Source organism: Aethalodelphis obliquidens, unplaced genomic scaffold (genome assembly GCF_003676395.1).
Source record: "Aethalodelphis obliquidens isolate GAN/ISIS:26980383/991018 unplaced genomic scaffold, ASM367639v1 scaffold24, whole genome shotgun sequence".
In the NCBI taxonomy this organism is placed as follows: Eukaryota; Metazoa; Chordata; class Mammalia; order Artiodactyla; family Delphinidae; genus Aethalodelphis; species Aethalodelphis obliquidens.
The window spans coordinates 17508043-17523419 of record NW_020837968.1 but is presented as its reverse complement, the minus strand read 5'-3'; the positions used below and the strand labels follow the sequence as shown (position 1 = coordinate 17523419).

The 15377-nt window shown below is 36.9% G+C and overlaps 1 protein-coding gene across 3 annotated transcripts in view; it reads left to right on the top strand.

The window, feature by feature from the left end:
* Positions 1–10217, top strand: part of WDR26 (WD repeat domain 26) — a 43794-nt gene extending 33577 nt beyond the window's left edge. For 2 of the 3 annotated variants that reach the window (XM_027122288.1, XM_027122286.1), the window contains exons 13-14: positions 2837–3022; positions 5709–10217. In XM_027122288.1, the coding sequence (XP_026978089.1) occupies positions 2837–3022; positions 5709–5734 (212 nt within the window). In that variant the 3' untranslated portion in view covers positions 5735–10217. Of the gene's footprint in view, positions 1–2836; positions 3023–5708 lie in introns of those variants that run through there. The other variant, XM_027122289.1, reaches the window with a different exon arrangement.
* The last annotated feature ends 5160 nt before the right edge of the window (positions 10218–15377 follow it).

The following is a 15377-nucleotide window of genomic DNA, read 5'->3' as shown; positions in this document are numbered from 1 at the left end:
TAAGGATTAAGACAAAGAGACATTTAGGGATTTAGATTTTAACATGAAGCATGTGAATTTATCTATTCTTTTTTTTCCCCCAAAAAAAATCAGTCAGATAAGATTGAGAAAAGAGAAGAGTGGTTTACTAGGTAACAATTGGGAGTTCACTTCTTTCCCATCAAAAAATCTTTTTTTATCTGTTAGTTTAATCATGTTATTTTTTTCTAGGTTCTCTATTGGCTTCTAATTTGATATGATCTAAACATATTAATAAGCCTTTTACCTGCTTTTTAGCTCTTCCTACTCAAAGATCTCTTTCCCCTTGCTCTATTTAATCCTGCTCCTGGGGGTTTTTTTTGCCTCTTAATTATGCCTCACAATCCCCTATAGCTCTTTCTAAAAATAATATGTAGCCTAGAAGTGCTTTAAAAATATGTGTTGCTACCATTATCCCTAGTGATGCCAATCTTTTTTTTTTTTTTGCGGTACGCGGGCCTCTCCCGTTGCGGAGCACAGGCTCCGGACGCGCAGGTTCAGCGGCCATGGCTCACAGGCCCAGCCGCTCCGCGGCATGTGGGATCTTCCCAGACCGGGGCACGAACCCATGTCCCCTGCATGGGCAGGCGGACTCTCAACCACTGCGCCACCAGGGAAGCCCCAATCTTTTTTTTTTTTTTAAGACGAAACTAACTTTAGAATTAAGCCTGATGAATAATGTAATTAAGCCACACATTATATTCTGCTTAGGGATAAAATGAAACATAACTATGATGGAAAGAGATTAGCATTCTCATGATTCAGGTGGTTTAGAATGGTTCTAAAAGTGTTTTCAACACCAAGTGGATATAGCAACTATATTATCTCCCAAGATGACCACAGTAATCCATTTGTCATTTATTGTCAGAAATATATTCCAAGAACCTTCCAAATCCCCAAATATATGAATGTCAGTATAAAATAGAGCAATTAGGAAACCTTTCCCCCTAAAAGTTATGCCATTACTCCAGCCTTTTCATTGTGCTGGAAATATATAGAAAAACTTATGTTTTACCTCTGCATAGGCACTGGATTCCCTAAACTGGTACAGTAAGCAGAGCTTGATCATAAAGCCTGTCATTCTGACCTTGACTACATCAAATCTTAATTTTTGCTGACTGTTCAGCAAATATCCTCCTCGGGTATGTGTTCGCAAATCCAAATGTAGGCAGATTTCAGTTGCATTCACACTTTTCAAGCCTGTAATCTTTCTTTGTGGACTTGCTCTGTCCAAGGGGAAACATAGCTAGTCTGGGCTTTTTTTTTTTCCTTTTGCTAATTTTATTTTATTGAAAGAAAATTATTTTCAGAAATGATTGAAGAATAAGTACCCTCTAGGAAAGATAAATTCAGTACTTCAGTGAGTGCCTTTTAGCTTTTGCTTCACATACTCAAAAAAATGTTCAGAAACAGTTCCAACTTTTTATCTTTGTAAGTTGAAACCAGGGCATGGTTTTTTTTTTTAACCACAAGTTTATTACCTTTTCACCACTCTGAAGTTTCCTCAGTTGGCAGCACATCCACTGAAAGTTCCCACATTGATCTCATAGTTGATTGACAGATCTTCAGATAGGACACTTTTCTGATTTACCCTGGGATTCTGCCTTCTGCTGAAAAGCCATCACTTCTATTTCGTTAACTCTTTGTGGTAGTACATGGTGTTTACTACGTGCTAGACTCTGTTCAAAACACTTTTTCATGTACAGACTTACTTTATCCTCATAACATGATGAGGTTAGTACAGATCCCCGTTTACAGAGGAGTTGCAAAGAGTGGGTAATGTGCCCAAAGTTACACGGCTGGTCCGTGATACAGGGAGCGTGTGGACTGGGTAGTCTGACTCTACAGCCCGTACTGTGAACTTCTACTCTGTACTAGTCCGTTGTTTTGTTTTGCTTTGTTTGTTTTTGAAGATTATTTTATCACAAAGTTGTCAGGGTTTTTGTTTTTTATGGTCACTTCATGAGATTACAAATAGACTACTACGAAGTCATATTATTATGCTGTCTAGCCTCACAAGTAAACTCTTGAGCAGGGCCTCCTGGATTTCAACCCCAGTTTCACCATTTACTGGCTGTTAACCATGAGCAGATTGCTTCTTCAGTCGCCATCCATAAAAGGGATAAGCATAGTGCCCACCGCATGATGATGGTGAAGATTAAATAATACACTTAAGGGCTTCCCTGGTGGCGCAGTGGTTGAGAGTCCGCCTGCCGATGCAGGGGACACGGGTTCGTGCCCCGGTCCAGGAAGATTCCACATGCCGTGGAGCAGCTGGGCCCGTGAGCCATGGCTGCTGAGCCTGTGCGTCCAGAGCCTGCGCTCCGCAACGGGAGAGGCCACAACAGTAAGAGGCCCGCGTACCACAAAAAAAAATAATAATTAAAAAATAATAATAATAATATACTTAGTACATTATAAGCACTCAGTATTTAGCTATCGTAATTGCTATATTTGAATTTGGATACATTGCTTTTCTATCACCTCTCATTTCCATAGAATCTGTCTCTATCCTAGATTTGTTTATATTCAAAGATCTTGACTGTGATTATATATTATGTATTACAGGATATTACAGATAGATTTTGTGGTGACTTGCAAGCTAGTCAGTCATCAGTAACAGGGAAAAAAATGTGTATTTTATTAAAATGGCTTTTTTCAAAAGGTAGTTTGTTAAATTATTCACATTGTTTTTGTTGTCCTTTCAAGTTCTAATAAGTTATACGTTCTGTGTGTAATGAGCAGTAAATTTAAAATCAGTTGGTTTTGTTAATATGTAACAACTCCTTGACTTTTCTCTGAATTACTGTTTATTCAGATCACAAGGTTTACATCTGGCACAAACGTAGTGAACTGCCAATCGCAGAGCTGACAGGGCACACACGCACCGTAAACTGTGTGAGCTGGAACCCACAGATCCCATCTATGATGGCCAGCGCCTCAGATGACGGCACCGTTAGAATATGGGGACCAGCGCCTTTTATAGACCACCAGAATATTGAAGGTAACTATCATACAGTATCCCTGTGTTTTCTCCAGATGAAACGTTGCCCTGCTTATCATAAAGTTGTAGCATTTTTAAGCGGTACTTTATTAAAAGTGTAGGATACAATCAATTTTTTTCCCTCATTTAGAGATTGTACACTATATCTCACTCCGCAGAAGTTTGATTAATCTAAGACACAGCAGTATTTTGTTTGTTTGTTTTATCGGTGACACTGGGGAGAATAAGCTGCAATGTGCCACCTCATTTACATCCAGTTAGTATTGCCACTTTCAAAATTTTATTGAAAATCTTGCTTCATCAAGCAAGAAGTATTTTATACTTTCATACCCATGAAAACTAGCTAGTATATGAAATTTGAACTATATGAAATTTGAACAACTTTAGAATGATCTTGATTATGGTTTTACCCTTAAAAATAAATATCTGTTAATACCAATAGAGAAAAAGAAGGGAACTAAAATTTATCATGTACCTATGTGCCAGGCAGCCTGTTAGGCCCTTTATATACACTGTCTTGCGTAACATCTTCATAGCCCTGTAAGAGAAGTAGAAGTGTTTTTATCCTCATTTCTGTGGATGTAAAAACTGAAGCATGGCAAGACTAGTTAACTTGTTGAGAGCTGCCAGGTCTTCAAATCTAGGTCTGAAAGGTTTTTTCCACTACTTCCAGATACTTGAAGAGAGCCCAAAGCCAAAAAGCTTAACAGTTAAGGACATAGCTTAATTGAGCAAGATATTGGTACTAGAGAGAGGAGATAACGAGAGCAAAAATATTTAGTTTGCTTAGAAAGAAGTAATTTACCTAGAAACAGAAACAGATTTTTTTGTTCAGTTAAGTTATTCTTAGAGGAGGAGGGTTGTCAGGGTAGCATGTGTGGTTTAAAAGCGTATTTTCTGTGCTTTTGTCTTTGTGGTTCAAACTGTAAAAGACTTGACCAGATCTCACTGGTCGGTGAGGATGTACAGCCAAAGATGAGAGTAAAAAGCACGAAGAGCACACAGGTCAAAAAGCTTGAGAATTACTGTTCAGTTATTCAGAACCTTCAAGGACCTTTTTGTATCTGTACATCACTACATGACATTCTAACATTCCTCTGAAATCAGCTAAAACTAAAATTCTTGTTGATCTCCTGTTGTTCGTTGTTGTCCTTTTTTAGGTTTCAAGCCCCACTCTCTTAGATGTTTGAGATCTATAACTGAGATTATATGTGCTTTTCTAATTTTATTAGTCATTTTGGAAGTTATTTCTTCAAATAAACATTTGATTTGAAGAAGTAGGAAAACATTAGGTATATAGTAACAGATTTACCTTGTAAGTGGATTTATTTTAGACATACCTTTAAGGGTGTGTTTATGCTTCTACTGTGAAACAAAAGTTACACTGCTATTTGGTAACTTAGCTATTGTGGATACTCATTATTGTGGGTGAGCCAAACTTGGCCCAGTTGTAAGCACTGGTTCTAATTCAGCAATTTTCAGTTGTGCTTTGCAACATAGGTATAGCCATAAAATTTCATTTATACCTAAAATAGGAAAACAGCTTTTGTATAACTAGAAATTTGGGTAATGCCTTTTATGCAGGCATCTTCTGGGTTCTTTTTCCCACACTTGAAAACTTGTTTTTCTAATTAATACCTGTTTGGAATAGACGTTTTGGAAAAATATAGATGAGAAGCTAAGGAAATGACATTCAAAAATCATGATATCCTAAGATACTATAAGTCATTGAAGTAAAAATATTTCACTTAACTCAATTTCAGAAAAGAGAATTGCTGACCTTTTATTATAACAGTAAAGTTCCAAACTGCATTTTTTTTTTTTGAGGACTATAGATAGAATAGGATCAAGTACTAATAGAATAGTACTAAATAGAATAGGATCAAGTACTAATGCATGCTACAGCATGGATGAACTTTGAAAACAATATGCTAAGTGAAAGGAGCCAGACACAAAAGAGCACCTACGGTGGTTCCATTTACATGAAATGGTCCGGAAGAGGCTAATCCATAGAGAAAGTAGACTAGTCGTTGCTTAGGATGGGGGGGTGAGGGTTCGCTTACGACTGCTAATGGTGATGAAAATATTCTAAAATTGATTGTCATGATGGTTGTACAATCCTGTGAATATACTAACACCTATTGAATTGTCCACTTTAAATGGGTGCATTGTAGAGTGTGTGAATTTATATCGGTAGAGCTGTTGACACATTACCCCTCCCACACACACACAGAAGTGTAGGGTGATATTGCAGAATTTCAAACTGAGCCACTGAAAGGAGAATTAAATACATAGTTATGATGCACAGTTTATCTTGGACTGCCAGATCTTCTTTATTCTCTTCTATTGTAAACTACCATGAAGATTTTTCTATTCTGCATAAGTATTTCAAGGTTCATTTTTAAAGTATGAGATTCCAATATGATTATTCTCTTGGGTTCTCCAATTTTCAAAATAATCCTGAGTTTAGACTGTAATATATAGCCTAAGATGTGACGTGGACACAGTTCTAACGATAATGATGAAAGTATCAAGAATTTGCCTCGATGTGATTGTTTTCTAATGTTACGATATTTTGTAATGGCATGATGCTGATTTTAAAACTTTCTAACTGGTAACTTTTTTCTCCCCCTCCCCTCTTCTTCCTCTTTTCCCCCAATACACATTTCATCTTGTCTTCATTCAGAGGAATGCAGTAGCATGGATAGTTGATGGCGAATCTGGAGCAGACGACTTCTGTTTAACTTAAAATTAGTCGTATTTTAATGGCTTGGGATTTGGTGCAAACAAACATGATTGATAGCTGGACAGACATGCTCGTCATGAAAAAAGAACCATTTCTGAAGCCCGACTGGGGCCAAACATTTACACCTTGCTTCATAGTAACCAGTTGAGATGAAGCACGTCGTTAGAACGTTGTTGGACACCATGTTGAATTATCCCCCCATCGGTTGTGAAGAACTGTGCTACATTCAGGCTTACCCATTGAACTCAGTATATATAATTTTTTCCCTCCTGCCTTTTGTCGGGCAGGATCCATTCTTGTTGCTCTTCTGTGTAATGAAGTTTAAATGCTTGTTTGGAAAACTTTATTTAACAGTTTAGAAGGCTTGATAGAAAGAGTGCATTAGTCTGAAGAGTATACATTGGATAGGAAAGAATTTCCTTCTTTTGTTTCTCCAAATCTTTCCGCCTTATTTAGCTTGAGATCTTTGCAGCTTGGTTCATGGATTCTAGCCTTGCCCGTTGCGCAGTATATACTGATCCAGATGATAAACCAGTGAACTATGTCAAAAGCACTCTCAATATTACATTTGACAAAAAGTTTTGTACTTTTCACATGGCTTGTTGCCCCGTAAAAGGGTTAACAGCACAATTTTTTAAAAATAAATTAAGAAGTATTTATAGGATTAAAGTGACTTCATTTGTATACATTTGGAATCTAAACCAGCTTAAAAAGAGTTTCCTCTATGACTTAGATATGCAGTATAAACTGATGCTCTTCTGGAATACCACATGAGACATGGTCAGAAACAGTGCTTGGAAGGACATCACACAGGAAGTTCAGAGTAGCGCTTTGAAGATTTTCCCCCTTTTGTTTTATTCCTGAAGGAACATCAGTACCTGATCGTCAAGAAATTCAAGATTCATAACGAGAATTTTAAATTTATACCAACATGAGAGATCAGTAGTCAGTCCAGGTTTTCAACAAAGCTTGTTCCAAGTTGTTCTCAACTTGGGGAATCATTTTGGTGTGATCTAGCAAGAGAGTAGAAGTCAGCAGATATAACCACTTTGGAAATTCATAGTATAACTGAGCTTGTTAGAAGAATTCAGCAGGTTACAGACATACTTAAACTGGGTTTAAAACCTAGGAGTCATTTCTCTAATTGCCCTTAATATTTTGACATATAGGGATACGTAAATTTAAAGAATATTTCTTCTCAGATTTTCAGATATTGCCATACTGAACCTCATTCTAAACTGGTGCTGTGGATAGTCTCCCTCTCCCCTCCCCTTTTAGTTTAAGGAAGGGTTTCCTTCATGGAAAAGCACTTTTAATTTTGAGAATTTCACGTTTAAAATAAGCCAAAAGCCTGATGTTCACATTGTGCTTTTAAACCCCGTAACAGCTGAGTACAACATACTTAGTCTCCTTGGAAATTCCCTCCCCTCTTTAGTAGAGGATATAAATATGGTGACCATAGCTGTTACGTTGGGAAGAGGAGTGGGAATACCCCCAAAATAAGATTCTGGTGAAGAAAAAGTCTTACACTGTTCCCTTTCGGCCCAGCCAAGTCTACAATATATTATTACCATGAGTAGACTCCTTCAGGATCCACAAAGAAGAGAAAGGCTTGGATGTTAGGAGTTCTTCCATCGGGGGATGGGTGGGTAGGGGAAGGTAGCAGGGAGAAATGGGTAAAGTCAGGGAAGAGGAGAAGAAAGAAAAACACAATTGGCCTTAAAATAGCTCGGATTCTCCCAGAAAATGATAGATCGTGGTCAGCAGATTATTTTATCAAATTGGTAACGTAAAAGATTTCTTTAAGCTCCATTTTGCAGAGACCACCACTTAGAGAATCAAGAATTCCTGTTTTGATACTTCTAAGTTAAAATAACTATGTTACAGTTTATCTGGTACTTCATTTTTCGTAACTAAAATTACTTTTTACTTTAAGCTTGAATAAAATCTTCATTGGTAACTGTATATAATTAAGTGGCAACTTCTCTTTACCTCAGTACAGTTAAATCCATTCATATTTTAAGTGATTCATGTATACCCTGAAGCCATTAATACACCCCAATCTCTATGGTAACATCACTAACAAAATGTGGGCATAGAAACTCCACAGCTGTTTACAAATTTGGTTACAGTGTGCTATGGTACATGTGTAACATTCACGGAGATTTGTGCCCATTCAGGGGCAATTTGGCGCTCAAGTCTACTATACTTCTCCCAGCCACCCCTAGATCTGAGTTTTCAGAGTGCTTCTGAAGTACAGTTAAAAACACTTTAAAAAAGTGGAGTAAAAGAGAGGCACATTTTACAAGAACATAACTCCATTAAAACGGAGTAACAACTATGCAAAGGTTTCTATAGCAGCTAGGTGAGTTTGTGTTCCGAGTCTGTCTTAACTGGCAGCTTCCTATATATACTGGTACTTTACTGTGCCAATTTGCTGTAAACGTCTACTTCATGCATGTGCCATGCAGCGACTGTGCTAGAAAGGTAAAATAAATGAAGATACCTAGGATTTTATGGTACAAAGAACCTGATAGCAGGATGGTCTAACTCATAGCTCTTAACTGAAAACTTCTGACAGTGCTGTAGTCTCTATATAGGCTTGAGGTGAGAATATACAGAGTGAGAATACTACCAAGCCAGCTGCAAGATACTAACAAATGTATAAACTGAAAAGTACCAATACTTTTTGCACATAGATCAAAATAGAGTGGAGAATTTTGGCTCCAAAAATCAGGTTAGTAGGCTCATTTCCATGTGCTTAAAAATGTTTTTTTGTTGTTACTATTCATTGATTAAGGGCTAGAGCACGTATGAAATTAAATGTCTTTTTCCTCCAAATAACTGGTTAGTAGTAGTACAGTGTTGGATTTGGGGATTCTTAAGACTGGTGTGTGGGTGGTGAATTAGAGTTGGGGAATTAGCTGGGAGGGATGACAAAGTTTCAGTTTGGGTTTTTGTATGTTATTAGTGTTCATTCTAGCTAGCTACATTTCTTTTGCTCTTATTGGCCAGGTAAATGTTATATTTAACCAGGTAAGTAGTTTAAACAGAGGAAATTTTTTTTGCAAATGCCCCTACACATTGGCCCATTTCAGTGGGTGGGAGAACAGAAAGGGATTACCTAACTTTAAAAATAAATTTAAGTAATTAAAATAACTTGGTAATTGAAAGGAAAAAAATCAATTTTTATCAGTATTTTCTTAATTTGAAATCACACTAGTAGTAGTATGGTAATTTTTATTATTAGGAGTGTTCTCCCTCTGGAGTGGCATTTCATGACATTAATAGAAAACCCTTTTTTCCCCCACCCCTCCCCATCTTGAAATTTTCTTTTTTAGGATGTTGGTTCCTGCACACAAGAACTGACCCTATCACCTCTGCTCACAGTGGTAAATATAACGTACATCTCTTGAAAGGGAAATATCCATGTCAGTTTCTTTCACAGCAGAAGAATGGCTACTTTTGAATGGGGAGGAAAGAAGACATTTTTCTTAATATCCTTTTTGTCCCATCTCTGAAGTGTATAAATATCTTTATTTCGTTTTAATTTCTCATTTAGATTTTAGCAACTTCTCTTTCGGGGTTGTTCTCCAAAATACTACTTCCATTTCAAAAACCATATCGGATTTAATTTAAACCGCTAACTTTAAAAGAAGAGGTGAATCTGCATTTATACTTAAGACACTTTCTAAAAACAGGGTGAACTTAATCGAAAATTTTCAGTGTTGTTAAGCTATTGTTATAGTAGCTGCCCTATAGTTGCAAAAACAAAAACTATAAAAACCCATCCCTTATCTACTTAATCCAGATAGCCTGGATTTAATGAAACTAAGAGAATAAAAATGTGTGCGTGTGTGTGTTGTGTGTCTGTGTGAAAGAGATTACTTAATTCATAAAAAGTCCTGGAAACAGCTGTCCTGGGTTCTTGTCAGTTTCACTAAAAGTCTCGTGCACATGTGAAGTGCCCTCTCTGAATTGAAGGTTTGGTTAATACTGGTATATTTTTATAAGACTGAAATTGTGTCCCCATCTTTAACTTAAAACATTTTCATCATCAGGGTCAATGTGCTAAAAACGGAATCGGAACATTTTTAGGCACAGATGGAAAAAAATGTTATTGGCTCCTTGAAAATGTGTGTGTGTGGCGAGGGGAATAGATCCACAAAAGCATGTATGTACTTACAAACCAAGCTGTAGAGATCAAGAAAAGAACTTAAGTGTTGATCTCAAGATTTCTAAATTGTCAAGATTTACATGGCATTGTGGTGGAACTAGTTAAAACTTAGAGCTTTTGATATATAATAACTATTTGCTATGGACTGATTAAATGTTTCAAAGGATTGTGTTCTTAAATATTGGGGTTTTTTTTTTTAACTGCCTCTCAGATTATATTTAGTAGTTTAAATTTCTTTGCTTTATTATTTCATTAAAGCATAAGAAACTTCAGGTCTCTGATATATTTATTTTCACTTGTTCTACTAATTATTTACAAAACACCCTTTGTTAACTTTTATTTTATAAATGTGTAGTATATTAAATGTCTTTAAATTTTTGTTCAATTGAATCTACATTAACTTTGATTTGCTTTCCTGGGATTTTTTTTTTAATACACCTTTTCCATGTCAGTGCATAGCACTTAACCAATCGTTTGTATTCCCTTTCAATCCAATAAACAGAATGAATAATTAAGTAATTGTTGCTGTGTTAACTCTCCTAATAGGCATTAGCCTGAGTGTCTAACTAGTACTATTTTTACCTAAAACAATTGATTTGCTGAATTTGACATCCATAGATTTACCTGGAGTTTTTTAGTGGTGTCTAACAGAGCACTGCTTTGCCAGTTGAGATATCTGTTTTTTTAAAAGCTGTTGTGTGTAATCATGGATTAATTTAGAAAACTCTCAGGAACATTTGCATTTTTAAAGGAATCATAAGCCGCATGTTCAAAAACATTACTGCGTCTGAAATTATGCGTTTAGGCAGTGGATATGCTGACAAGGGGAGAAAATATATTTCCAGTTTGAAATTAAAATTTATTTCATAACAAATAAATATATAGTTATTTAAAGATATCCTTGGAGAAAGCATTCAATGTATACAAACCTATATAGTACATTTGTATTTATGAAAAGAAAAGAAAACCAATTGCCCATCAGGGTGAATTATTACAGAAGTAGGCTTTATGATTTTTACTACTAAGAGTGGTGGTCTGCACAGTAAAAGGAAGTGCAAATGTGAAAAATTAGTACTTGGCAGGCAATCAGTGGAGACTCAGGATAGCAGATCCAGTGATGAGGCAGAGAGAGGTAATGCTTCCACACTACTGCTCACCACCTTAAAGGTACGGTTTGCCACTTCCTCTGATCAACAGGCAAGAGAGAAGTTTTTTCTACTTGAAGTCTTTAAATACAGCTATACTTTGCAGACTTAGCTTCAAGTTTCATGCCAGATCCCAGCACCAGGTAAAGAAAATTTCCCAACCTTAATAAATCTTAAGAGAGTTGTATTTTAAAAACACAATTCAATTCCCTTTCATTTAAGCAAAAGAAAAGTTGATGGTCTTCAGTTACATCATTTCATGACTTCTACTTGAAATTTTTCCCAGAAAAACTTAAAACTGTTAAAGAACATTCAACAAACAAAATGACCCCATCATCCTATCACTACTTCCAAGAATCTTAGGTGTCTGCCATTGGTTTTGTGGCAGTGGGCTCTCCTCCCTCAAACCTGATGAGCGTGCGTAACATGGGCTTGCTGTATAGGAAACAGTACAATCACGTAATTAACAAAATGTTAAATCGGCATGTAATGTATAGCTAATGCTGGAAACGGAAGAACAAGAACAAATTTTCAGCAAGTTTTAATTTCCTTTTCTGATGCGAGGATTAGTGGCTTCTTTGGTCACTGTATTAAATTGATGCAACTGGAGTCCCTCATACACAATTTAAGACTTTTAACATCTTATTCAAGACATAATTAGCCATGGTGATAGGCCGTATCTAGAATTCAAATAAATGAATGTGCTAATGTTCTTCATTTAAGTTCTGTGTGGCTTTTTCCTCATTTTGAATATAATTTTAAAATGCAGCTACACATTGAATTGGGAGTTGTATACCAAATAGTTTCCAAATATTGAATAACTTTTCCCTCATTCCCAAATGGAAAAATACCAGTTTGTGGCCTATGAATTCAGAAAAGGGGTCTTGATTTTATTATCAATGAAAAACTTGTTCTAAAAGTTCTTTCACACTATGTATAAATGGGCTCTCTTTCCCGTTAATGGATTTGCATGAAAAAACTTTTCAGTTAAGATTTTTTCTTTCTCCCCTGTTAATGGGTTTGCATGAAAAAAACTTCAGTAACATTTTGTGTTCTTGTCCACAAAGAACTGATACTATTCAACTGGTTTGGTTTTAATTTCCTTTCTCTTTCTGTGCTTTCTCCTAGTGTTTGTATAAATAACTGGAGTGCTTATTGGGTACCAGGCGCCTTATATACATCATTTAAACTTCTATCTCTGTAAGCAAGTATTGCTCACTTTTTTTCAATGATAAACTCAGGCTTAAGGAGACTGAAATACAGTTAATAGATGATAGTACTGGGATTCAAACCCCTGTTTGATTCCAGAGCCTGTGCTTTTAACTCCTAAATCCAAGGGCACGTGAGACTCAACTGAAGGCTTTTTTAACTTTTAGATTTCGAAGCCACCTTCCAGATCACAAGTCAAATTTGTTAACAGGTCAGGTAATTGTATGTTGTCAGCTGACACTGATCCACACTGGTGGGTTTTGAAAACCGTGGGACTACGCTATATTATTACTTCAGCAATGAGACCAAGAATCAAAAGCAGGAGCAAGAATGGTAATGAGAGGGACTAACCACAACGCACACACTATTTGGTCGTTGAGTAACGCGAGTACAGAACAGGTATTCCTTTGGGCTAATATACTGGGTGCTTGCTTTAGGCCAGTCACTATGGATGAGCCACTCATTCCATTCTCATTTAATTCTCAAGGTACCTTCATGGGGCAAATACTCTAATTTCCATTTTACAAATGAGGGAAGTAGGCTTAAATAAATTAACTGGTATGAAGGAGCTGGGATTCTAAGCCAGGTGCCCCTGAGCTTATGCTATTAGCCACTGCACACATAAACCTCCCTTGGTCTGTAGATGGCCACTTACACCCTAGGTTAAAAATTGACTGTTAAAAACTTGTCAAAGATAGGTAAAACATTTAAGGGCACACTTCTTTACTGATTCTAGTTAACTGTGTAGTTCATAGAAGAAAATGACACTTGAAATTGTACAGATTTTTCTCCATACAATTAAAGCAATCAATAAAACAGACTCATGAAGTTTCATAGAAGATAGAAGCACAATAAATTTGAATGTCTTTAAATTGTTTTATAAAGTAGTGGGTTTGGATTTAAATATAAATCCTATCACTTGGTGTGTCACTTTAGACAAATTACTTATCTGTCAGAGATCCCTCATCTATGAAAGAAGCTAACAGTATCTTCTTACCAGACAGCTTGTGATGGGTGAGAATGCACATAGTAAAATCACAAACGATTTTTTTTTAAGAGTCTATGGCAGTCAGCAAAAGCCAGATACTGGAGGTTCTACACAACAAATGATTGCTATGTCCAGTGAAACAGTTTCTTCAACAAATTGCAAGGAAAATAATACGGAATTTAGTAGATTAAGAGACTTACGGACATTAACCAAATGAAATGTACAGATCTTTGCTGAATCCCAATGTGAACAAACCGACTGTAAACCTTGAGCCAATGGGGGAAATTGGAGCACCCGTTGTATATTTAGTACTAAGTAATTACCAATTTATGTATGCTGCTGGGACTGTGTGTGTGTTTTAAGAACCCTTATCTTACAGAGATATGTGTAGAAATACTACATATGTACTGATGTCTGGTATTGGCTTCAAAATAGTGTGGGGGAGGGAAGGTAGTAGGTTACAGATAAAACAAGAATGCCCGTAAGTTTGATTATTGTAACTGGTAAAATAGAGGATTACCAACTGACACGGATTAGTCCTGTTATTGTCTTCTAAAAAGTTAGTATCTTTATACACAGCTACACCAGAAGCTAGCCTTGCCCTGCAGGTCACTCTGATACAGCAGATGCAGTGGCAGCCAAACTTGTTGCTTTTTAATTGAGCTGTCAAGTTCAACCCTCGCCTGCTTTGCATCCAACCTGTGAAATAGGCTGCTGATCAGATAAAGTGATAAGATCAGGCTCTACAACTTGATTCCACTCACATCCTCTCCTTCAGAGATTATCAATTTGAATGAACTGAGCTGTGAAAACAGACGAAGGATTCAAGCTCCTTCCTTGTTCAAGTGCCAGCCTCTTGCCCAAAGAATATATGGTACTTAGAATAGCAGACTGAAGATGAACCAAATCCCCTGGATAAATAACGAAGTGGGGATTCTGACGAAGCACCGGGTGCTTAGAAGGGAACCAGGAATCAGAGAGATGGCTGGAGAGTGATAGTACAGCAGTGTGTAACTCCGCACCTTTACTAGTCCTCTCAACATCTACACACAAGGTGCTGCACTGGAGAACAGCAATTTCAGTATTTGTTCGACTGACTCTCATTCTGACTATGCGCTAATGTTGAATGGGAACTAATACAGGTGAAACCAAGACTGTTCCATAACGGATGTAGCAAACCAAATACACAGCAGGGGAAGCCACGGTCAAACCTCTGAGCTCCCAGCTAGCTGATTCTGACCACTCACCCACCACCCACCCCTCAGCCAGCCTCAGAGGGAAGCCATTGAAAACAAAAACAGCTTTTATCAAGGAATTTATTCTAAAGAGCAACTTGAGCTCTTAGTGACCAATCCCTTTAACATCTATGTCCTGACGGTGATTATTACTGTGATTACTGCGGTTCACAATGCTAACCCTAAGGCTCTGAATGACCCTCAGTCCTTAGATTATATTTAGAGCAGAATAATTTGACTACCACCTTGTACAATTTTCACGGTAAGTATGGCTTAAAACCAAAAGGCTTCACTGACAAATGCTCAGATAGAACAGCCCATTCTTTGAACAGCCTCATTAACTGTAGTTTCACTACACCAAGAATATTTCCATCTTTGTTACACTACATTGCAAAATAGTATTTTTGGCTTAAAGTACACAAATTCAGGTGGCAGCAATCTAGATAATAGGCATAGAATTTCAAGACTTCCCTTCTCTATCTTGCTACCTGTTTCCATGTATTAGAACAATTTTACTTACATGCAGGGGGTAATTAATTATACCTAGTACATAATACTTTTCATCACAATTACTTCTGACAAAATATTACTTGTGAGGAAAACTGACTTCACAAGCCTCCAGTACACCAAATACAGCGATTTCCTTTCCTAACCTAGCATGTCTTAGAACATTCCATAATGTGACTGCCTTGAAAACAGATGGTAGACTTTGATTATGTTGCTCCATTGCTTACTTCCCTGATGTAAAGGACATTAGTTAGACTTCATGCTGAAAGAGCAACAGAACAACACAATCAGATTTATGTATTCATTCAACAATCATTTATTGTTTCCGTGTGCAAGGCATGGACTGCG